Raw genomic sequence first — 24871 nt, 5'->3', positions numbered from 1 at the left:
CTTAAGGTAAAGCCACTGACCTAATTGGCGGGTCTGTCCTGATTGTTCGATGACCATTGACTATCTGAACTTTGCGTTACAAAGAAATTTGTTTGTATATTAATCTACACATTGGGACGAAATTATTATGTAGATAAAATATTCCCTTAAAAGCTACGGATATCAAATCTTGTATTTACTGTTTTTACGATTAATTATAATCACATTGCTGAGTTAGACGATTGCGTCATTGGACTGGCTGTGACCTACATATTTCGTCAATACAAAACTGCTTTAAGAATAAAAATATATACATATCTATTTCGAGGAAGGGGAAGCAATTATTATAACCGTACGGATTGACAGAAGGAAAGTTTAAAAGAAGGAAATATAGACGAGGGAACGATCGAAGGGAAGTCTAGAGAAGAAGAAGAAGGATTTAAAAGGGGATTGACTGAAAGTAACTAGTAGACTAGACCAGGGGTCGGCAACCTTTTGAGTTGGAAGAGCCAAAAATTACAATTTACTAAATTTCAAAGTTTTTAAAGAGCCACAAAGTTTTTTTCTTGCCAACTATAAATAGTACTCGGATGAATAAAGTTCTTTGATGAATAAAAACGAATCTATTTATTCATAAGAAAAAAATCTACTTATTTATATATGACTAGTGTTTTTCACAACAAATTAGATAATATATATATATATATATATATATATATATATATATATATATATATATATATATATATATATATATATATATATATATATATATGGGATTATTAGATAATTACTTATTATGAATGTAAATAAATTAAAAGAATTAAACATTTACATGCAAATCTAACTTTACTTCAATAACAAAACAATTGAGCAAACTAATTCAATGGGAGCGATGGCTTTGGTTTTAGAAATCTGGAGACATTTGGCTCATAACTTGTTATTTATAGTTTCAAACACGACTCTAAATTTTCAATTATTAGTTGGCTATTCATGCAAGAGAACGCTTGCTTGCATGAATATGTCGATCCGAATATAGTTAGTACTCCAATTGCCAACCTTTTCACTTCTCTGTAGCAATCTGGAAGACAATTCCATGCGTCGAATATAAGTGCCTCATCTAGCGGCATTTCTTTGAAAGCTGTCCACTTTTGTTACGTTACGTACATACATTTCTGGACCTCCAACTCTTCAAACTTGCTTTTCAAATCTGTAAATTATCCACTCCAGAAAGCTTTACTTTTAAAATGGCTCAATATGGATTTCGTTACTATTTGTGTTGAGGGTATTTACTATGAATGCTAGAATGGTTTTGATGGTTTTGAAAGGCTCAAATCTCTCAGCAAATTCATTTGTAATTTTTTAAATTAACTGTGCTGAAGTAATTCCTGTCAACAGTTGCACCACTGGTTTTATCGCGATATTGCTTTAGAAAGGGAAATGACGTCATTTATCGCTCTGATTAAGTAATGTACAGTTCCCCTTTCAGACCTTGCGACCTTTAGGGCAGGGGATGTAGAGGTCATCTCTTTCTGTGGCCCACGGTTAACGAGGGTGTCAGCACAACGATCAACCATATTTACTTTCCCCAACTAATGTCAGGTACTTATTAAAGCTGGGTGGATTTAGAAGCGCTAAAAATATCCAGAGATTAAAAATCCCAGTCTTCACCAGAATTCTAACTCGGGACCCCGATTCGGAAGCAAAGCTCTTTACTGCTCAGCCACCGATCTTATCTTCTACCAAAACATCGGCTGGGTTTTCATTTTCTTGTAGTTTTAGATTCATCTCATTTACTTTTCCTGATAGATCCACCAAAAGGTAACATTGTAGCAACCATTTGTCGTTCAGGGTGATTAATACCATTCTCATTTAGGAATGTATTTATTTCATTCAATCACAAAGCTGGAAGTTTCAACAACATACCTGTAGAAAGCCATCGCACTTTATTGGAAAGAAGAAGGTCGGAATACTAAGTCTCCATTTCGTTTAAAAAATTTTTCAACTGACGATGGTAGAGTGCTATTGACCAGCATTTCTTGCTGGAGTAGGCAGTGAAACGTAAGACATTCGTGGAGACTCGCAGATTCTCTTTTATTTTTTCCTTTCATACTTCTGGCTGCATCAGTTGCTATTGAAACAAGTTTATTTAAATCGATCTTATTGTCTTTAAGGCATTTTTGCACGACATTCGCTAAATCTTCTCCCTAGTTTGTCACAAGAGTGCTAGCAATCCTTGGGAAGACATATACCTGACAGAAATCCAACTTGTGCCGTGTCTTTTATGTCGCAAGACGTATCTATATCATTGATAAGGCAGAAGAAAGTTGAGTTCTTCCACCTGTAAATATGTAACATTTGAAGACATGTGGAGGGGTGCTGTGAAAATCAAGTACAAGTGGCTGAGAGATTGAATCGGTGCTTAATTTTAGATAATGGATTGAATTTTTTTCGATAAAATAAATAATAATTGAGTATGGAACTAAAGAGCCGCAGCTTAACATCCAAAGAGCCGCATGTGGCTCGCGAGCCGCAGGTTGCCGACCCCTGGACTAGACACTGATATTTTATCTCAGTCTATTTTTATTGTCTTAGTCTAAAAATACGTATCACAGGCTAAAAATAATTATCACTAACACACGGTTTGAACTGAAATCTTGACATGAACTTGTCTGGTGTCCAAGTCTACAAAACCTGACAACTGAGATGCTCAGAATTAATATTTGTCAATCGTCTTCCGCTAAATGTTTGCTGTCGTGCGCACTGGAGTGTGACCACACTTTGTTTCTTCCAGTTGTGTCGACATTGCGCGTCATTCCAAAGGGCCGCAGAAACTACACACACACAATCATACATTGTATGTAAACACATGCTCGCAGCCATTCAGAAGTACTGTCGTACTTTTATCCCATCAATTGGACGGGCTCCCCCCCCCCCCAAATCAACTAGTCTGGAATAACGTTCTCTGTGCACTAGCCCTACTCTCTACGTGGACACACGACCCAGTGAGCACACACTGCTAGTTCCCAACCAGCTTCTCTTGTACACACAAAAATTACCTCTAGCATTTTACCTACCGTCCGTGCCGCCCCCCCCCCCCCCGTTTCACTGTACAGACTGCCACCCTCACCCTTTCTGGAACTTCATTTCCACCTCCATCTGCATCCGTCCTCTTCCCCCTCACCGCTGTGTAGTGGCTCAACTCAAAACTTCGTTCCCTTCCCTTCTTCAAGTCTATTCCAGATTTTTAGTTTTCCCGGAGAGTAAAAAAAAAAAAAAACGACGTAGTTCTAGAATCAGGAGGTGGGCTGCTTTGGGGGAGGATGTGTACACCTTAAAACTATAGGGCCTATTTCGTCAACTGTGTACCCTAGTTTAGTGTTGGATTAGTCATACAGTGTGTGTGTGTTTTGTACTTTGTAGATTTAGTGAATTCTTGTATATTTCCTCTTGGATTAAATAGTATCTACAGATGGTGAGTACTAATTGGTATAAATAGTAGTTAATTCTATACATTTCAAGGAAGGCAACCATTTCCTGGTCCAAGACAGATGATGCCAACTTTTTCTTAAATAGTTTCTGTACAGGTGCCTGGAGTTTTTAGTAATTTTGGCGAGTTAGTGTGTAGCAATGAATACATTGGATGTACCATTTATACTCTCAAATTAACATAATCAATTAGCTTTCAGTTGTTTCTACTCTGTTTCGTAAGACAAAATTTCAAACAAAATCTGCTGCGAAGAAAAACATCAGGTGAAATGATTTTACATCCCCCCCTTTTTTTTCCCCCCAATCCTATCTGTAAGCTGTTTCTGTGTGCTAGTTTTAAATTCCCTTTTCGTTATTGTGACAGTAGTTGAAACACCTGTGCTAAATTCAGATCAGTAGAGAGAGAGAGTGTGTGTGTGTGATATCTCTGAATATTTTTCTGTGTATTTCAATGAAAAGTTGGATAGTAAAACTAGCCCCACACACACACACGTCCACCAAATGTATCCTCTTGTTAAGATAATCGACCTACGTCTATAAATGTCATTATCTGAAAGTTGTTTGAGCCTCTGTCTACTCATTCTGACTCATGATGCCACTATCTACCTGACTGCAGATTCCTAAGTCTTGATAATATCCTCGACGTGCAAGGCTTGAGTTACATTAATGCCCGTGGAAAGGTCTTCTCATAAATTCTATAAATAGATCTCCAACACGGTTATTTTAGAGTGAAAAAATTGAAAGCCATTTTTAGAATGAATTAAAAGCCAGCAAATTAAATGGTTCTTAGATAAAGTCCACATCAAATGTGCGAAGCAAATATTGCTTTTGAGTGAAAAGACATTGTATCGATGAACTCACCCTGCTAGTAAAACATTCACGTGGGGAGTTGATATTCAAAACTCTGTCGATGAATTTCGGCTTTCATTTTACACACCTGTAGATTTCTATACAGGTTACGTGTTGCCTAGGGCAGTGTACTGGCACTATGTCTAACTCTCTCTCTCTCTCTCTCTCTCTCTGTGTGTGTGTGTGTGTTTGTTTTATTTTGAATGTGAAACAGGAATATTTTTTAACTGCCATTAAGATCAGTATATCCTCTGAAAAAAAAAATATATGTATCCATCATGCGATATAGAGAGTCTAGTTATTTAGTGCAATGATATAAAATGTATTGTAGACAGCGCTCTAATTTGAGATGATCTAAAACACAGCTTAAGTGTATGTGTTCAGTTGTATGTGTTCAGTAGTATGTGTTCAGTTGACGACTAGAGAGGAGTTGAGACGCTACAGAAAGATCCTTGGTATCACTGTATCACATACAACGCATAACAAACGAAGAGATTAGAGAACTAATTAGTACAGTGATTGGATCCCACGATGACCTGTCAAAAACACGCAAATTAAATTATATAGTCTTACTACAAGGTCCTCTGGGCTTACAAAGACCTTCCTTCAAGGAAAAGTACCATGTACCAGGAAAAAGGAGAAGAGGCAGACATAACAAGCGATGGGAAGACAATATAAAGGAATAGGGCTGCCATTTTGTCCAAGGTAAAAGATAGAGAGGAATGGAGAATGACGGTCATAAGATCCTGTGTGGTGCCCTAACGATCCAACAGACTAAGGGATGGGTGAAGGCAGTTCCTTTTTTGTGATGGTATGAACCGGTACGGCGTACCGGCACCTTTTTCAATGTGTGGAAAAATATGACCTTTCTTGTATTTTAACGTATATTATTAATTTATTAGTAGTTAAAAGTTAGGCAATCCATCACTCAGTACCGGCAGCTGTTTTTTTTTTTTTTAAGCATTGGGTAAAGGTAACGACACGAACAAGGTGATACCAATCAAAGCGAGTACAAGTAGATTGGAGCCAAGCGTTTGTCATTTGTTTACATTGTCTGTCGATCATTGTTGTGATTCATCAGTTCACTGATTCATTTAGACCTCCTGATTCAGTGATTCATGTAGGTCGTATGCAAGGGTTCATTAACAGTCATTTGAGTATGCAATAGGTCAGGTCACATAGGTCCCGTACAACGCTATGTGTGGTTCTAATAACTTGATTTGTAGACCATTGGTAAATCACTTGAAATTTACGATGCTAGTTTAATGATTTTTCACATGTATAAATCTCAAAAAAATTTCTAGAATGATCCACGCTTTACTGTTACTCTCTCCTTCATAATAAACACCATCACCCACCCACCCACCCAAGTAAATGTCAAGTATTTGTTAGGGTCGATGGACTCTATAGACTTGATGAAATTTCACATTTGAAAACCACAGCCTTTGACCGGGGCTTTAATTTGGTCGCAATTTCTCAGTTGTTAAAACTTTGATATGAAATAAATTATGGGTTAAACCAATTTGGCAGCTTATCCTAAATACAGAGGGCAACGTATCACAGTCTGTTAAACCTAACGATTTCTAACGTAAAATAGATAGAATGAGTTAAACTCATTTTGAACGTATATTAGATATAATAAGCTGAAACCAAACTGATTTCCACGTATGCTAGATATATCGGACTTAAAATAGTACAAATTTTCAATTTCGTTCTAATGAAATCTATTACTAATTACGTCTCGCACTGCTGATTTCTGAAACAAGATACTTGTTACATAGTATCGTCTTATTATCTTATCTTATATAATACAGACGTTACTTTAAAAAAAAGAAGATGATTACGTCCTACGCGTCATGCATTTAGTCATGCATATTAACCAATGACTTGAATTCTGCCAAGTCACTGGTTTTCCTGGCTGGCTCAGGCAACCCATTCCATGCTCTAATAGCACTAGGGAAGAAGGAGTATTTGTACAAATTTGTCCTAGCATAGGGGACGAGGAATGTGCCTTTATCTTTGTGTCTTTCAGAGTATTTTTTAAATTTTGTTTTTGTATTTGAATATTATGGTACCGTGTTTTATGTATAATTGCTACTTTACTTTTGAGTCTTCTGTCCTGAAGGCTTTCTAAATTTAGTTATTTTACTAAAGATGTTACTCTAGTCAAATGTGAATATTTGTTTGTTATGAATCTCACTGCTCTATTTTGTGTCTGTTCCAGTTTCTTTATGTTTTCTTGAGTTGAGGGGTCTATGCAACAATAAGAGTATTTTGATTATCTGATCTTACCGTATTGGAGAGTACCATAAATTTCCAGCATCTCTAATCCCCTTAAAAATTATTAACTTGATCAACTTTCTGTTCTCTCTCTTATGTGATTGCTATACATGAAATTCTCCAGTGATTTATTTTTTTTTTCTTATTTTTTCCGAGTTGGACTTTTGTGTCTGCTGCTAATGTTTCAGCTGATTGTGAGAGTTATCTACCCCTGACACTGTCTCATGAGTTTGTACTTCTAAATATCAACAACAGAAAACAAAGTGGATTTCCTTGTACTGGTCACAGAGTTTTTCTTTGAACTCTGACCTCACTTTGAAGGTTAAGGTTCATTGGCCAGTGCGCTAGCCACCCACGTAGAACATCTTTTGACATTTAGGCACTACAGCACTTCTGCAGCGTGGCGCAGAGCTGACCGCGAAAGAATGACTAGAAAAAGTCTGTACTCCCCTTTTCTAGTTTCCAAATCTTGTCAACTTTGCCACTTTGCTATTTAATCATTTTATCACGCATATTTATTTCTAAGTTAAACCACTAATGGTATCTCTACCTGTAGTTACTATTTGCTTGGACTATTAGTGTCTTGACTTCTTAACACCGAGCAGAGGCAGCCTGAACACTGGGCGAGTGTCATATCGGGGCCACGAATATTTGCACCCGGTGACAAAAGGACACAAGATTCTCTTTACCGCGGGGCCTCCGTAAGACTCGGGGCCTGGTGCGGTTGCTTCATTCGCCACCCCATAAGGCTGGCTCTGTACTACTGTATTACGTCAGACAAAAGTTCCCTTTTCAAACCTTGCGATCTATAGGGCAGATGATGTAAAGTGTTTATATGGCCCACGGTTAACAAGGGTGTCATGTGGCCTGCACATTGATCAACCGCCTTTACTTTTCCCGAACTATTGTCAGGAACCCATTTAAGTCATTGGTTAATATGCATGACTAAATGCATGACGCGTAGGACGTAATCATCTTCTTTTTTTTAAGTATCGTCTGTATTATATAAGATAAGAGCTGGATGAACTCAGAGGCGCCCCAAAGATCCTGAAATTAAAACTCCCAGTCTTCATCAGGATCCGAACCCGGGCTTTACAACTCGGCCCCCGCACGTCATATCAGTGGATTCGTCAATGGTCGTATATTGAAACCTTTACGTTTAGCTGTGTGTGTCTGCTGAGTGGGAGTGATTCGAACTTTTATTTTAAGCCAACACGTTATTCAGCCTTCAGTTACTAGTGAGTAACTCAGCCTGACTGAATCAGTTCTGTGACGACATCGCCCATGCTGAGGTAATAACGTAGGCCTGATGAGTTAAAGAGTCGCGAAAAAAAAAAACTCACACAGACTCAAAGTGTAACTGGCATGTCTGGTGCAAGTGTTTGGTAAACAGATGACGTCATTGGCACATTTACATTTTCGCTTCGCTTGCCAGATTTTCCTTTGCTATTATCTTTTCTAAATAAGTGATTGGCGTGTGGTAGACACATGTACAGGTCGATGAAAAAAAACAAAAAAACAAGTAGTTTACCGAATTAATTTGGAATTTTCTTAATGATACATTTTAGATTGAGATTTTATTTTCTTTTTTTACTTTTGCCCTATGGAATTCGTTTCGTCCACCTCTTTGTTTGAATCTTTTACTCCGCATCCAGCAGCCATCTCATTGGAACTATCAAACATGTAGAGCTCTTTTGGATTGAGTTCAAATAAATCTAGCTTGTTTCGCGCCATTGACTCGGACCTAATGAAAACACTCACAATTGCAGAATATTTGTTAGATCTAGTGATAGAGATATCCATACTGTTACGATTCTCTTTAAACTCTTGACAGAACAATATGGCTAAGTCAAGAACCTGACGACTTGGTCTCTGATAGAACGAGACACTTCAATGAGTGTAATAAATAATAATAAAAAAATAAACAATAAAAAACCGTACAATTGGCAGCAGTCTATGTCTGAATATCACGGCTTTACACAACTTGTACTTGAATCTCGCTCACGCCTTAACTCTGCTGGTCCTCTACTGTGTCGGCCTGGCTTGACCCAACCTTGTCTAAAAAAAAAAACACACAGTCCATAGTCAGATAACCATATCCTCGTTAATCTACATGGGGCTCGTTTACATCAATTCTTTTGAAGTATACATTCCTATGTCACGTGTGTCAGTTGATTACAAATACACATATACATTACACTGACCAGCCTCACATTTCAGTTACATCAATATTTTTTAAAATGCTGTGTTAATAATTGCTGTCATTACATAACAAAAGAGTAGTTTAGCTTAGTTCTCTATACATGTATATAGCAAAAGCGTAGCTTAGCTGAGTTCTCTATACATGTATGTAACAAAAGGGTAGCTTAGCTGAGTTCTCTATACATGTATATAACAAAAGGGTAGCTTAGCTGAGTTCTCTATACATGTATATAACAAAAGGGTAGCTTAGCTGAGTTCTCTATACATGTATATAACAAAAGGGTAGCTTAGCTGAGTTCTCTATACATGTATATAACAAAAGGGTAGCTTAGCTTAGTTCTCTATACATGTATATAACAAAAGGGTAGCTTAGCTTAGTTCTCTATACATGTATATAGCAAAAGGGTGTTAAAGAATTGCTAGTTTAAAACATACATTGCAAGATCTGATCAGGACATTGACTAGAAGGGCTCGTGGAAACATCTAGAGTGGATACCCCTATGGTAGTGAGTGTTTGATTGGATGAGCTGACTGGTCATACCACGCTATTGTTACATGCATTACGGTGAGATTTCCATATTTTGACATTTAAACCAAGAAATCCTACTGCGAATTGGGCGATTCTTTCAAAAAAAATAATTTTCGAGTAAGAGTTTGAAGCCTTCGTAACTCTTCCATACATTGCTGCACGTTGGATCCCATTGACATATGTTTGTCAAATGTTTCGGATGTTTCTGTGAGTTGAAGATAATCGATATTCTAGTCCAACTCTCCCGCAGAACAACGGGCAGGGTATGAAGACGGGCCCATCGAGACGACCGAACGACAGTCCAGCGCGCATACCGCACGGCCAGGCAACCATCCTTATGTTCAAGATAGATCTGTATGAAGCTATGTTCATGGTAGATCTGTATGAAGTTATGTTCATGGTAGATCTGTATGAAGTTATGTTCATGGTAGATCTGTATGAAGCTATGTTCATGGTAGATCTGTATGAAGTTATGTTCAAGGTAGATCTGTATGAAGCTATGTTCATGGTAGATCTGTATGAAGTTATGTTCAAGGTAGATCTGTATGAAGCTAACTGCTTGATCCATAATTCCGTTATGTTCCTCTTTGTATACATTCCTAAATCATGTTCCAGAAAATTGTATTTCCTGTGAACTCATTAATTGACTAGTCATAGTTTATCATTTATTTTGTACACATTTTGGTGTTAAAGAAATTATGCTGTCTATAGTGGAGCCTTTCACTGACATCTATAAATGTTTAGAATCCCTCTCCTAACTCCAAATTATTATTATTTCTTTATATAGTGTACCGCCGTGGCCAGTGTAATAAGCAGGTTGGTAAATGTCACACACGAAACCGGAACAATTATGTCGTTAGATGGCTGGTGTAGTCACTCGAACTTAGTTGTTAGATGTTAGTTGTTAGGTGGCTGGTGTAGTCACTCGAACTTAGTATATGGTCCTCTCCACTCTGCTAGCGTTCTTGTGTGACTTCCAGTGCATGGTGCAATCTTTGTAGTGGAACATTGTGATAGGTCCAAGTTTTGTACTGGTCACTGTGTTCTTAGCTACACTCTACAAGCATCAGGAACATTTGTTACAATGAAATATCACGTGCAGCCGTCTCCATTTCGACCACATTCCCATCACATCCAAACAGTGGTCATGTCTTCACGTGATTTCGTTTGACGTTTGGCTGCTTGGTCGTCAAGTAATCGCTATGGACTGTCCTCTCGACGGCGCCGAGTTTGAACCCTGCCCACTTCTACCCTTGCCGTCCTGCGAGAAGTTTCGTCTAGAATGTAATTATCTTCAATTGTAAAGGAGCATGTCAAACATGTTAAACGAACATCTTCATGAATGTATGTGGTTTAGTATTTGATTGACTTAGTGAGTGGTCTTCTATCTGTTGTTGTTCTTTTACAGAAGTTCTCTCCAATAAAACCGCTACAATTTGATATATATTGAAATCTGAGTATATATATTTGTTAGTCAAAGATTGAATCATTGAGATACTGTAATGGCTCGTCCCGGCAACTTATCCTTTTGACATGTTTTTGTTTTCAAGATGTGCCCACGTAATGATAATAATAATAATAATATAATAATAATCTTTATTATCCGTATGGAAATTTGTGCATTACACCAAACAAAAACATTATAACTATAAGAAACCAAAGTGTACATTCACACCAGACTCACTCATAATTTACATGTGACAAAGTTTATACCAGATTGTTCTTATTTAATGATTTAATGAAGCTGTGTGACATTTCTTCAAGAGCGTCTTCAATGTGTTAGTGTGGGGCAAATGTAAACACTTCACCTGTTGCTTGTTATAGACTCAAGTCAAACGTCAGAGAATGTTTTTATTCTTTGCTACACTTCTCTAAATGTATAATTTATAGTATGTGGACAATGGACCTCATTCACCAATCGTAAACAAACGACATTTAGCCACGCGATTCTCTCTCTCTTCTATACAAATTACGTAATCCTTAAAGACTGTCACGTGATATATTTTTTTTTCATTGTTGTATCAATATTATCACTAAATGTTGTTTGTTTGCGATTGATGAATGAGGTCCACTGGAAACATTCTGTTAATGTCACTGATTGAAGTCAAACCTTGACAATTCTGAAGACGTGCAAGTTTGTTCCCAGAAATGACATCGAGTCAAAGCCCGTCCCACCTCTTGTTTTCTTATTTGTCTTTTGCCAATTAAAAGCTCATACGAAACAACAAAGTTTGACATGTTATTAATATAAAATACTTTTTTAAAAATCGTATTTTAAAACAAACACTAAAAGCCTACTTCATTTTACCGCGAGGTGGTCACGGTCGAGGGTAGTCGATGGTCTGCTTGATGTGTACCATAGTTCAGCGTTTCTCAAACTTTAAGGGGGGGGGGGGGCGGGGGTGATGTGCTGTCGTGTTGTAAATGCGTTGTTTTTTTTTTTTTGTTGTTTGTTTGTTTTTTTCAATGATATCTGAGGTTTGACCCGAGTTTGACCCAAGTCTAGAGAAACGTTGGAACTTCTTGTCATGGTACGTTTAACGTAGTACAGCGTTTTTCGAACAAATCGCTTTAGGGAAACTTGGGAAGAGGGGGGTCGATGTGCTGTTCTTTTTTAATGACAAACAAACTTTTGTATTCGCATTGTAGTTATAAATCCATATTCGAGCATAATCAAATAGACACGACACTATAACTAGTTTATTTAAAATAAAAATGTTGAATTCAGTGACGTCGTTTCATCTTTAAAGTACATCTCGGACAATTCGAAATGTTTTTGCGAGAAAAAATATTTGCAACAAGATCATTTCATAAGGTTCTTTTAAAGAAATCTCATTGTGTCTTTGCCAATATTCTAGAGTGTCTTTGAGAAACACCACTGCCATAGAATTTTACCATGATTTCTTTGACCTTCCTGGCCTTCTAGTTCTGTCTCTTCTAGTTCTGTAATAGCCTATTGTACTCGGAGAATCTATGCGGGTACAGTTTCTGTGCTGTTTGATTGGTTCTCTTTATTTCTAGTTTTTCCACCAGTTTCCTTTTTCTTTAGACTTTCTTCGTCTTCGTTCTCATTTTTATGCTGGAGCGTTCAGATGACTATACCAATATATGAGATGAACTGCGCAGTGGTTTCCAAATCAGGGAGCTCTCCATATAGTTTTCTTTCTATTGGGATGTTTTGGGGCCAGTGTCTTAAACGGGCCTCTTTAATAAAGAGAGCAGTTTTGGAGGACGTGGTCGGCATTCTCTGGTGACACTCCACATGGGCAGATTTCATTGGTTCCAATTTTGAGCTTCCGGTACATGTGTTGTCGCATTCTGTTGTGTCCGGTCCTGAGTCGAAAGATTAGCCGTTGGTCTAGCTTATAGTAAGCGTCATCTTTCTTGTGATTTGGATGAGAGCTCGTCCATTTCTCATTTTTTTTATTTACTATTAGTTTCTTCATCTCTTCTGGGTAGAGTGCAGAGTTTAATTGTGAGTTTGTTCTCCCACTCCTGGCGAGTGTGTCAGCCGTCTCATTTCCTTCTAGTTGTATATGAGCTGGTATCTATTGAATAAAAGTTGTTTTTTTGCTGCTGTTGTTGAAGTGCTGTCCTGAGACTTTTATGTAAGAGGAATCAGAGTTTTCCAAGCTTTGGAGGGTCGTTTTCGCATCGGTTAGGAAGACAATCTGACTGTATGAGGTACTTGGATGATTTGCTAGACTTAAATTCTGATTATGAAAGAGCCATCAACTTCCCAATGAACTTTCTTTCACTTTTGTTTTCTCTTTGTTTCTTTAGTGTTTCTTGCCCGTTCTTTTGTTTTCTCTTTGTTTCTTGAGTGTTTCTTGCCCGTTCTTTTGTTTTCTTTTTGTTTCTTGAGTGTTTCTTGCCCGTTCTTTTGTTTTCTCTTTGTTTCTTTAGTGTTTCTTGCCCGTTCTTTTGTTTTCTCTTTGTTTCTTTAGTGTTTCTTGCCCGTTCTTTTATTTTCTCTTTGTTTCTTTAGTGTTTCTTGCCCGTTCTTTTGTTTTCTCTTTGTTTCTTTAGTGTTTCTTGCCCGTTCTTTTGTTTTCTCTTTGTTTCTTTAGTGTTTCTTGCCCTTTCTTTTGTTTTCTCTTTGTTTCTTTAGTGTTTCTTGCCCTTTCTTTTGTTTTCTCTTTGTTTCTTTAGTGTTTCTTGCCCGTTCTTTTGTTTTCTTCTGGTTGTTCTAGCATTGGATTTCTATATTCCGTCTCGATTAGATTATTCTAACAAATCGAATTTAAAGAAAATTTGTCATAATTGCTTAGATTAATGAGAATCTTTCAAAGAATGACTGATCTACTAATACTCATTTGGTTTTTATGATACTGCATTTCCCAAGGGACATTTCGTCTTGTGGTTTACAGAGGACGTTTTGTGTTGGGGGGACAGTGTCGTTATGACTAGGATTCTTTGCAATGGTTTACGAAGCCAGCTCCAAACCGATACATTTCAATGCTTATACTGAACATTTATCTTACTATTAAAACCCTTCTATCACACATGAACACGACAGCTATGTCTGTGATAGTTGTGATAAAAAAAAACTAAAGCTCATTCTTCCTTAATTTTCTGAGTAGAAGACAATTTCTTATCTGTTACACTTAAAACACATTTTAGAATCATTTGACTTGACACGAAAATTTATCGTATTTATCTGGTACAACTCTTGGAAGCAATATTGTTTTTTATTTTTATGTAGTGGCTTTAACCCTCAAAACTTGTGCGGTAGTTTAGCCTCTAAACATCAGATTTGTACTTCCATTTTGTATGCACTCATTAGTTTGAGAGTATAATGAGAGATATGTTGGGATTGTACTTTTACCATTGTGTCGAGTCACTGGTATACTGGGTGTTGGTTTGGTGTTGAGAGTATAAACCTTGCGCAATCTTTTGTGAAGGCTATCTTTACGGGGCATGGCGTCTCACTCTGCACTGCACACACCACTCCACGGGACGTCCTGTAGTGATCTCCCTTGTTTTACCTGAAGCCTTCACTTTCAGGATAAGGAAGCCAGTTGTCATAGAGACGGCTTTTGAACAGTATGTCAACCGGATGTTTTTTAGAAATGAACAGGAAGATTAGAACACGAAATGTCTGCACAATGAATCACATTCAAGAGTGATTCGTTCTGTTGTAGTGTAGATCTAGCAGTCAACACAATATTAACCCGGCGGCTTATCATGACATCAGACCAAAGGGAGAGAAGTTAACATTTAGATGTTCCCAATTTGTTCCCTCATGAAGCGGTAGTTTGAACAAGTGCTAACCATTTGGATTTGGTCTGACAGAGTGTCTTTTTCTTTCTATAAGTCTTCTTTTCTTTTCCTCATGTTTTCGTTTTCCAGCTGATTCAAATCCATGTAGATTCTTCTTTTTTTGTTAAACCAACATAAAAACTAATCTTGCGATCTATTTTCTCCAAGACTACTGAATTATATGTCTTTATTAAAACATCCAGCATATGACTAAATCATGGTCAGTTATTTTCATGCTGTAGCCTATCTATGAGTATAGTAAAGTTCCCCATAAGACCTGATGATCTATAGGGCAGATGATGTAATGGTCATCTGTTTCTGTGGCCCAAGGTTAACGAGGGTTTTATGTGACCAGCACAACGACCAACTGCCTTTGCTTTTCTCCAACTAATGTCAGGTACTCATTAGAGCTGGGTAGACTCAGAGGCGCCCTAAAGATCCTGAAATTGAAAATCACAGTCTTCACCAGGATTCAAATACGGGACCCCTGATTTGGAAGCCAAGTGCTTTACCACTCAGCCACCGCGCCTATGAACGTACTGGACTTATATTGCTTTTTGTTGTTGTTTTTTTTTTCAACTTTCGTAAAAAAAACCTTGAAGGTTGATAAAGCTCTAGAAGTGCTTATCTGTAGAAGCATATGACTAACCAACAGTGAAGTCCAGTTAGTGTAGCATTGCTGTCCTCACTAGCAGCTCTCTGTACTGTGACTGTAATTTTTTGGTATTAACAGTTGTCAAATGTTTCATTCTCATGAAGTTCTGTTTTTAGTTGCATTTGAGACATTTAATGTATTCTCTTTAAAAAATATAACAAACATTACTATTGTGTATTATTGCAAGCTCACTTTTTGCTGTGTCTTGAATGAAACCTATTTTTTTCTCCATTTCAGATCCAAGGTTCCCAGATCATGGTAAAGTAGAGTTTGTCTTTGGACCAAGTTCTGATGTTTTGGTTTCAGGTGAACAAAATAGCTTTTGTATTCTTAGTTTGGGCAGGAAGAGACCGAGCTCTCTGTCAACCCAAAAGTCTTAGGTTTATCTCAACTGTAAAAAAAAAAAAGAATTGTTTTTGTATAGCTCATTAGTCATGCTCAGTCAGCTATGAGGGGGAGGGGGGATTCGGGAGAAGATTTCTGTACTGCATTTAGGTGCTCAGCAAACACAACTCAACTCGAGTCAGGTTTTAAACTTGAGCTCCCTTGATAAGCTTTTTTTTTTAGTCAATGGTCAACTTTACTTCATCAGTCCATATGACTTAATTCACTATCTGTGTTTAACCTCCAGAGTAATGATAGTGGTGCTAAACTTCCAAATTAATAGTAATAGTCAGATTTAGATATGGAAACAGTTAGTAACCCACATTATTACCTATGATTAGGGTTAGGGTTATATTTTTTTATTTGTTGTTGTTTTTGTACAAGAAATGATCAGCTTTTCAAAGCATGCACCAGTCCTGTTTTTTTATCAGCTTCCTTAATGTATGTACTGAAATAGCTAAGCTACCTTCAGTACTTTTATCATATGAGTACAGACAGTTTTTGAATTGCTGCCTGTGTCCTTACCATATAAGTTCAGACAACTGCTGTCTTCAGTGTCTGTAAGACAGATTTTAACTATCAGTGTCCAGTGTTGATAAAATATTTTAACAAAGGCTATATTTGTATCAAGTTTCAGGATTCAAGTCTGACGTGACAGTTCCCGTTGACAATAATGAAGAGTCTCTGGCACGTTCGGATTCTTACGAAAATTTCCATGAAGCCTTGGAGTCTGTAGATGGTAAAAAAAAAAAAACAGCATAGTGTTGGGTTTATTTCTGGGTTTTTTGGTTTCAAAGTTGAGATCTATTTATGTTGATAGCTTGTAGTGTGTAACACTTCATTCTTCTTATAATCTAGCAACTAGAGCTGCTGTAGATAGAAGGTGAAATGTTTCGCTTTCTTCTTCTTTACATTACAACTTTATTTTATTGAATGCAACTTTAGTTGATTCTTTGAAATTTGGTATTTATTTAAAATTAATTTTGTGAAATTGGTTTCTAAAATTTTAATTTTTTTTGCTACTTGCATGAATTTTGGTCTTTTTTTTCTTTCATTAAAAAAAATTTTCAATTTTAAAAAAAGATAAAGACTAACAAATTAATTCAGTGAAGATTTACACAATAAAAATGTTTGAGATTTTCTACATCAGTACAATTAATAATAACATTTCTAAAAGTTTTTCTAGTGCTGTTTATGACTCTAATAGATCTTATAGTTTCACTTACCTATATATATTATTCACTTTGACATTAACTCTTGACATTCTGGCTTTGTAGTGCTTTGATTCTGACTTTATTATAATGCAATATGCTTGACAACATTTACCAAGTATATGAACTGAAAAAAAACTAAGACTTGACAATGACTGCTATTCTCTTCTATTTCTAAATAAATATCTCTAGACTTGTCTCCCTTCGTTTTGGTTTTACTGCTCTGTGTTTTATTTGTTTGCCCTTGATTTCTGATTCCTTTTTTCAGCTTTAGACTTGAATCAAAACGGAATATCATCATCACAAGTCCCCGTGAATAAAAGTAAAGTGATTAGCAATATCCACACTGTAGACCACAGCAAAGCGCCAGACGGAAGCCTCTACGCCACTGTCACCAAGAGGGCAACACCCACCTCATCAGTCCCACCGTCATCAGCCGACCATTACTTTGGCCCCTCCCACATAACCAATGGCTCCATTTCCTCCAATATAAACTCTGGTTAGTGTGTAAAGATAGGAACAAAAGCTGTTTTGACTCACTCTTTTGTGTTGTAGACCAAGTAAAAGTGATCAGTACATTTACCTCCCCTTGCCATGAGTCTTATTAGATAAAGCAATGAACAAAGTTGTGTAACTCACTTTTTGTTGTTCAGTGTGTCATAGAGTTACTTCCCATGTCTGTCTGTCACTGTAGATGGAGTATTTAATAGTCTTTTATCTCCCTTGCATTTGTCTTTGTAGACTAGATTCAAATCTACACATTTACCTCCCACTCTAATTGTACAATCAATTGAACAATTATTTACAAATCATCAGTCTTGATATAGCATAACAAATCTACAGAATTAAATTGTTTATTCTTTTTAGCAATTTAATATAAACTACTTTTATCAACAAAATCACAGAATATTTTACGTGTATTAGTTACAATAAAGGGTTATTTTTGCCTGATTATTTCAAGATTTAAAATTTACTAAATACTTATATCAACAAAGAAAAGAGCAAAAAAATGTTTTCTATCAGTTAGTTTGAACTAAAAATAGTTTAGCAAAATAGAAATGAGCAGTGTATTATAAAAATGGTTTGACTTTGAAAAAAAAAAGTGTCTTGTCTAGAACATAACTTTGTTGATTTATTCAGTTCTTGGACTAACACAAATCAAGTAAGAAACATAACACATTTCTTGGGTTTTAAAGGGTTAAAATTTGTATTCAGCTAGTTAGTTACCTAGCCAATGACAAACATGGTATCTCTTAAATCTAGTGCTGTTTTGAAAATTACAAGTATTGATATATTTGTATATCTTTTAAATATCAATGCCCTGTAGTATGCACTCTAGCCTACTCTATCATTTAGTCGATTCCAGTAACATAGAATGCCAACTCTGGTCTTTTTCAAACATAGACTTCGTTTATCTTTTTTTCTTCCAACATTTTCTTCCTTGTTTAGCAAATTTTGTTTTATTTCATGACACTTGTAGAATACATTGACAGATCCCAGACTCTGAAAGAAAGTAGTATTTAGACCTTATAACTTTTAGTTTATTATCCATTAAGAATGTAACAATTAGTCATCAAATAACACAATGTATTAATTTTGCGGAGCATGTTATTTTTTTTTCATTTGAGTGATTCCAGTTTTTCAATTAACCATAGTTTAGACTTAAAAAGCCAATCATCCTCCGCACTATTAATAGGAGAAAAGCTAATTTTCAAATATTTTTTTCTTTCCATTAATTAGCTTGCCTTTGTTTGCTACCTTTTCTGTCTGCTAGATAGGCTATATTAAGCTAAAATATTAATTTATATATATTTTCATTATTTTTGGCTATTAAAATGTAACTCCTTTTTTAAAGTAGGTTTATATTCAATATTTTCTATGTATCAATAGTTGCTAAAATTTCAATTTTTAAACAAACTGTTTTTCTGCCCATTTATTGTAAACCTGCCTAACTGTTTGGCTCATCTCTGCAGGCTTTGCAGGCCACAACACAAGCTTTAATTCTCACTACACAACATCAGTAACATCCAACAACATCAACAACAACATCCTGAGTAGCAGCGACCTTGTCAGTCCCACGTATTCCCAGATCCAGCCAAGCAGCGGCACGCTTGGAAGAAAAACAGTCCAGACGCTGGAAGAGCGGACGCAGCTAGACGAGCTGTTGAGTGACCTACTAAGTGAACAGACGTTTTCTTCTCCTACACAGCAACAGCAGCTTTCTCCGAGGTCCTTTCAAAATCAACAGACATCCTTTTCACCTAACAGCGGCAATATAGCAACCAGTCCAACCATGAGTGGGGCTAAAACTGTGACAACAACCACCCGCACTTACACTTCTTATTCCAGCACCGACGCACACAGGAATCCCGACAGGGTGCTCATACAGCGCGCTGAGGTTTCCTACAAGGTCCCTGGTCAAGGTGAGGTCAAGGACCATTACACCATTGCTGCAGACCCTTCACAAATGCTGGACACAAGTCCGTCAAGGCCACCCCCCAGCCAATACCATCCTAAAGGAGTTCCTAACAATGCCTTTTCATACACATCTGGAGTCTCCCAGCAAGTAAGTGAATTTCTTGATTTCTCTCTATTCTTGGTGCTGGGTTTATTTCTGTTTTATAAGTCATAAGAGCAGCTAATGTTGTCTGAAGAATATTTGTCAAAGATTATTTACATTTTTGGAGGCACAGTGGCTGAGCGGTAAAGCGCGTGGCTTCTGAACCGGAAGTCCCTGGTTTGAATCCTGGTGAAAACTGGGATTTATAATATCGGGATCTTTGGGTGCCTCTGAGTCCGGCCAGCTCTAATGGGTATCTGACATTGGGAACAAATAAAGGTGGTTGGTCGTTGTGCTGGCCACATGTCACCCTCGTTAACCATAGGCCATAGAAACAGATGACCTTTACATCATCTGCCCTAAAGACGGCAAGGTCTGAAAGGGGAACTTATTTACACTTTTCCCTCTTTAAAGTATATCTTTTATTAATTTCTTAAAGTCACTTCTCTTATCAAAACATTTTTTCCTTCAGACAAAATGTAGTTACCTGCTGTTATGCTTTTCTTTATTTTTCCTCTTTTATATTTGAAACATGCTTATTAATAGTTCTTCATTTAGAATCATGGCAAACAAAACTTCAAAGTTATCTCAACGCTGTTTCACTTTAATAAGCTTACTTGAACTTCTATACAGTAGGCTACTAACAAGTCATCACAACTATTTTATTTTCTTCACTATTGACTTTGAAGAACCATTAAAAAGAAATGTTTTATAAAGTTAATCATAATTTATTCCAATGTATATTTTTGTTTAAAATTTTAAACAAACGATTCGACTAAAAAAAATTGCATGCGCCTATTGTAACTATAAAGCTTCTAATGTATTTATATAAGCTTATTACAATAATGCCCTTCTATCCATGGAACAAATCTTGAGTTCATTCAACAAACAGGAACTCCTTTAATAGTCGTTGAACTAAGACTAAGTGTTGTTGTTAGAAGCAGTGACTAGGAGTTTTAATGCATGGAAATGTGATAGGCATGTCCTATGATCAAGTTGAATAGTGTTATGAAAACCCTAGCCCTAGCTTTCAGTGGTCACACTAATTCAATTGTCAGGCTAATACAAGGGTAGCACTCTAGAACAGAATAGGATAGATAACAAAATACAACTGCCAGAATTTAGTTTGCTTGTAAAAATTAGTATCAATTTGACTATTTGTTTCATGTGACGCTTTGTAACAATTTGTCCCTCAGACCAGTCAGAGATCCGAATTAGTCGAACATGAAGTCGTGCGCTCTCAACAGTCGCAGGCTCTTCACTCGCCCCCATCGTCTCGGCTTCCTTATCGGGCCGACTACGAGTCGTCGTCTTCTCCGCCTTCATACTCCTACTCTTCATTGGATGGTGATACCAACTCCTGGCTGGCGCAGCAGCAGCAGAAGCTTAAAAACTTTAAAGAGGGACGGGATTCGTCTGGCCGGACAGAGCAGGAGAAAAAACTTGTGAACGAGTTGCGGTTTGCCCAGAACAAGTATTACACACGGAAGACACAGAGTGATGATGAGGAAAGGGTATGTGGCTTAGTTTGCCAGCATGTGCTCTGGGGGGCGTTGGTCAGCGTCCAGACCTTTTGGCCACTTCATTCATTTAGAGAGTAGTTTGATGAGGTTCTGTCACTAGCCTATGTATTAACATATGCATCATTTCACTGTACTTTCTGAGAGTTCTCTCCCCAAAATACTAGCAGACTGCCTAGGTTTTACCATGTATATTTCTTCTGTTGATCTTGTTTGATTTCCTCCATCCACTATTCAAATAATACCTATTAAGCCTATTTCTTAACAATATTTCATTCAGATTTATTAAACTATCTATATATCTCTCTGATATTAGCCTTTCAATAACTATACATATATATCTCTACTCACACGGTTTGTTTTTTGCATACATTTAATGGAATGACTAAAACAAACTATCAAAATACTAAACATCCACTAGTATCAGTAAACAATTGTTTTCCATATCTAAACATTTACATTACAGATGTTTCTTGAAAATAATTGTATACTTCCAACATGTAAAAGACATAAGTGGAAGTTTCAGTATTAAATATAAATAAAAATAGCAGTAGACACAGTACAAAAACAGATTTCTTCAATACACTTCAGACATTAGCACAGAGTATCTAGGAAATATATTTATATGCTATAAATCTATAACACAATATTTAAAAAAAAAACTACATTTAGCACCCAAGCAGAAACTTACCTAGTATGAAAAGAAATTAAAAGTAAAAATGCATTTTAGACAATAAGAAGTTGGGAAATGACCATAAGGTTTGACCATAAGGTATGAACTTTGAACTTTTCAGTCCTAGTACATCAAATCTTTATTGTCAACATTGCGGTTAATGTAGCCAGATGACACTTTGATCATACATACACTGTAGGTGCAAGTAGAAGCATAAACCTGGAACTTATAATGTCAACACTAAAAAGAATTATGCTCACATTCGGCTGCACATAGAGATAGATAGTTATTGTTGCACATAGTTCATAGATACGTTGTTGAACTGCACATGAGAAGTCACTAACTTAAAATAATTGTATTTTTGCTTCAACTAAATTCAAGGCTGTATAACTCTAACAACCTTTAGCTTCTGTATTACCTCCCTTCCTGCATGTTTAGCCAAAGTTTGGATTTATTTTGGTATTTTATAAACTCATCCTTTTTTTTTTTTTCATTGTTCAAGTTGCAAGTTAGCAGATAATTGTTCATGTTATAAAAATACATTTAGACTACATTATTTTAAGTTAGTTATATGTGTGTGTGTGTGTGAACTTTGATTTAATAACACTAACTCATTAGTAGACTAACTGTTCAATCTAGTTAAATCCTGGTTAGCAAAAGTGAATTTAAATTGTTCTGTCTAAAAATGTTTTTTTGCTGGTATCTCATTTTTAAAATACAATTGTAACGTTTAAACCTTTTATTGTATATAAAACAAAACCTTACTAATGATTTAGTGTGACATTCTTATGAATGATCCATCGTGATATTGTAGTTAAAGAGTTACACTGTTATTTGGTTTTGATTTTTTTCCTTACCACTCTTCCAGGCTGTCATGGATTCTTACAACAGGCCTGGCTATCAAAATGGCCCCACTTCTCCTGAGAGGTTAACTAGTTCCTACACAACTACACAGCGCTCAGCAGGGGAGCGGGAGCCTGCCTGGCCTCAGGACCAGCACTACAACACATCCTACACTACGTCCTCTTACATGGAGTCCCGCAGCTATGGCGATAAGAAGTCCAACAAGCCCCCACCCTCCCCAACTATGCAGAGGTCGCTTCCTGTCCAACAAGCCCCTGCCCCTGTCCCTGCACGCAGCAGCAGTAAGGAGTATATGCGCACTCGGTCCAACAGCAGCAGCAACTGGCAACAGCAACAGACTGTCCAGCAACCACAGCGGCCCCTACAGAGACAGCAGAGTGACACTTTGTACGACAGAAACCGCGAGGTGGAACACATCCAGCCGAGGTCGTATGGGTCAACGCAAAGCACCCCGCCCCTCTCACCAAGAGCAATATCTCCTGTGGTAGGTGGTAGTTACTTTTGTGCTCCATTTCCTAGTCGTACTTCCATATTTTGAGTTCATTAATCAAATGGTTTTTTTTTAAAAGAAAATGTTAAAGTCATCTTCTCTTTGTGGACAATGTTTCTTCAAAAATTAAAGGATTTTTTTTCGTTGTTGTGACTACTGTCCATAACTGTCCTTGATTCTGATGATAGCTCTTATCATGATGGCCCTTGCAAAGGAGTCAGCAAAATATCTATTTATTGAGAGGATTTCGCTGACCTTCAAATTTTGGGGGGGAAAAGGAAATAACTCTAGAAGCTTATTCAAGATTCAATTCAAAGCTTAAGTTTTAAATGTCATTTTCTGAGAAAAAATTAAAAAATAACACATTTAGGTTTCTGATGAATTAGTTGTGTGCAACATCAATTAATTTTTAACTCAAATTTAATTGAGCTTCATAGATATCAATTCCTTTGAAATGTTCAATAACCACCTGTATCTCATTATCTCCCCTAATTAAAAAACTAAGCTTAAAATTAGCTTTGTTGAAGCCTATGCTCAGACCTGTGGGCCTTCAATATTAATGATCAATTAGAGCTGTGAAATTCAACTATCAAAACCTTCATCTGTGGTTCATTATGGATTAAGGTATTGTATGCTTACATCAATGTAAGGCCATGTTTGCCTCAAGAACAAGTGGACATAGAAGAGCCAACACCCATTTAGAGTATTGTATTACTAACTGGGCCATGAAGCTTGCTTTGGTCTTGTACTTTGCAAACCTCTACTGTCTGGGCCCTGCCAAGGTATATTCAATGTAAAAAAAAAATGAAAATATTTCTAAAGCCCCTGTGATGAGCAATTAGGGAAACACTGCATTAACCTATATATAAATCTTATCTTCTTATCTTATATATACTACGTACTTTACTTCGAAAAAGAAGATAATTATTTCCTACGCATTTCATGTGTCATGCATGTTAACAAATGACTAAAACTCTGCTAAGTTGTTGATTTTCCTGGCTGATTCAGGCAACTCATTCCATTCTCTAAAGGCACTAGGGAAGAAAGAGAACTTGTAAAAATTTGATCTAGCATAAGCAATTACCTTATCTTTATATCTTTCTGAGTATTTTATTAGGTTTTGTTTTTCTATTTGTAAATTAAGGTTTAAGTGTATTATTTATCATAGCTACTTTATTTTTTATTCTTCTGTCCTGAAGTGTCTCTAAGTTGAGTGATTTGACTAATGGTGTTACTCTAATCAAAGATCTAACAAGTCAAGATGGTTTCAAGAAAATTAAATGTGAAGATTTTGTCCTTTCCAGGGTCCTATAAGCACCACAACTTACACCACATACAGGACAATAGACAGACAGCGAGATGCCCAGGAGGACATGAGGGCAAAGAGGGCTCCACCTCCACAACAAGCCCCACCTCCACAACAGGCTCCCCCACCCCAGCAGACCCCTGCACAGATCAATCATCACTACATCACAGAAGTATTTGTTCACAGGACAGGTAAGCTCTTAAGTCACTATTGTAATTTGGAACTATTTTTATATTATAGAACTATCTCTCTTTTTGTTATGGAATTACTTATACTTATCTCTTTGTTGGTAGTGGGCACCACTGGGACTGTGTAGTCACTTGAATGACTGCACTCTTCCCTAACCCTTCAAGCAAGCATGCATATTTTTTTGTTTTTTCTTACTTTTGATTTTTTAGCTATTCACATTTTCGGGGAGGCATAGGGTATGGCCATTCAACAGGGATATAGGTTCTGACTATTTAGATTTAATAGTTCCACAGTGCAAAGATGTGCTCATTAACACTGGCTGCCTGGTCATGCGGTTTGCGCGCTGGACTGTCGTTCGGACTTATCGATAGTCCCGGGTTCAAACCCTGCCTGCTCCCATCCCCCGTTGTCCTGCGGGAGGTTTGGACT

At 36.9% G+C, this 24871-nt stretch overlaps 1 protein-coding gene across 8 annotated transcripts in view; it reads left to right on the top strand.

The window, feature by feature from the left end:
• Nucleotides 1–24871, top strand: part of LOC106071555 (uncharacterized) — a 368124-nt gene that overhangs the window by 314832 nt on the left and 28421 nt on the right. For 6 of the 8 annotated variants that reach the window (XM_056014087.1, XM_056014084.1, XM_056014081.1 and 3 more), the window contains exons 14-20: nucleotides 15483–15551; nucleotides 16261–16368; nucleotides 17109–17339; nucleotides 18814–19406; nucleotides 20597–20914; nucleotides 22462–22941; nucleotides 24252–24444. In XM_056014087.1, coding sequence (XP_055870062.1) covers nucleotides 15483–15551; nucleotides 16261–16368; nucleotides 17109–17339; nucleotides 18814–19406; nucleotides 20597–20914; nucleotides 22462–22941; nucleotides 24252–24444 — 1992 coding nt within the window. The remainder of the gene's footprint in view (nucleotides 1–15482; nucleotides 15552–16260; nucleotides 16369–17108; nucleotides 17340–18813; nucleotides 19407–20596; nucleotides 20915–22461; nucleotides 22942–24251; nucleotides 24445–24871) is intronic. The other 2 variants (XM_056014089.1, XM_056014088.1) reach the window with 2 other exon arrangements.

Source organism: Biomphalaria glabrata, chromosome 16 (genome assembly GCF_947242115.1).
Source record: "Biomphalaria glabrata chromosome 16, xgBioGlab47.1, whole genome shotgun sequence".
NCBI classification, from domain to species: Eukaryota; Metazoa; Mollusca; class Gastropoda; family Planorbidae; genus Biomphalaria; species Biomphalaria glabrata.
This window is presented reverse-complemented; position numbering and strand designations above follow the sequence as displayed.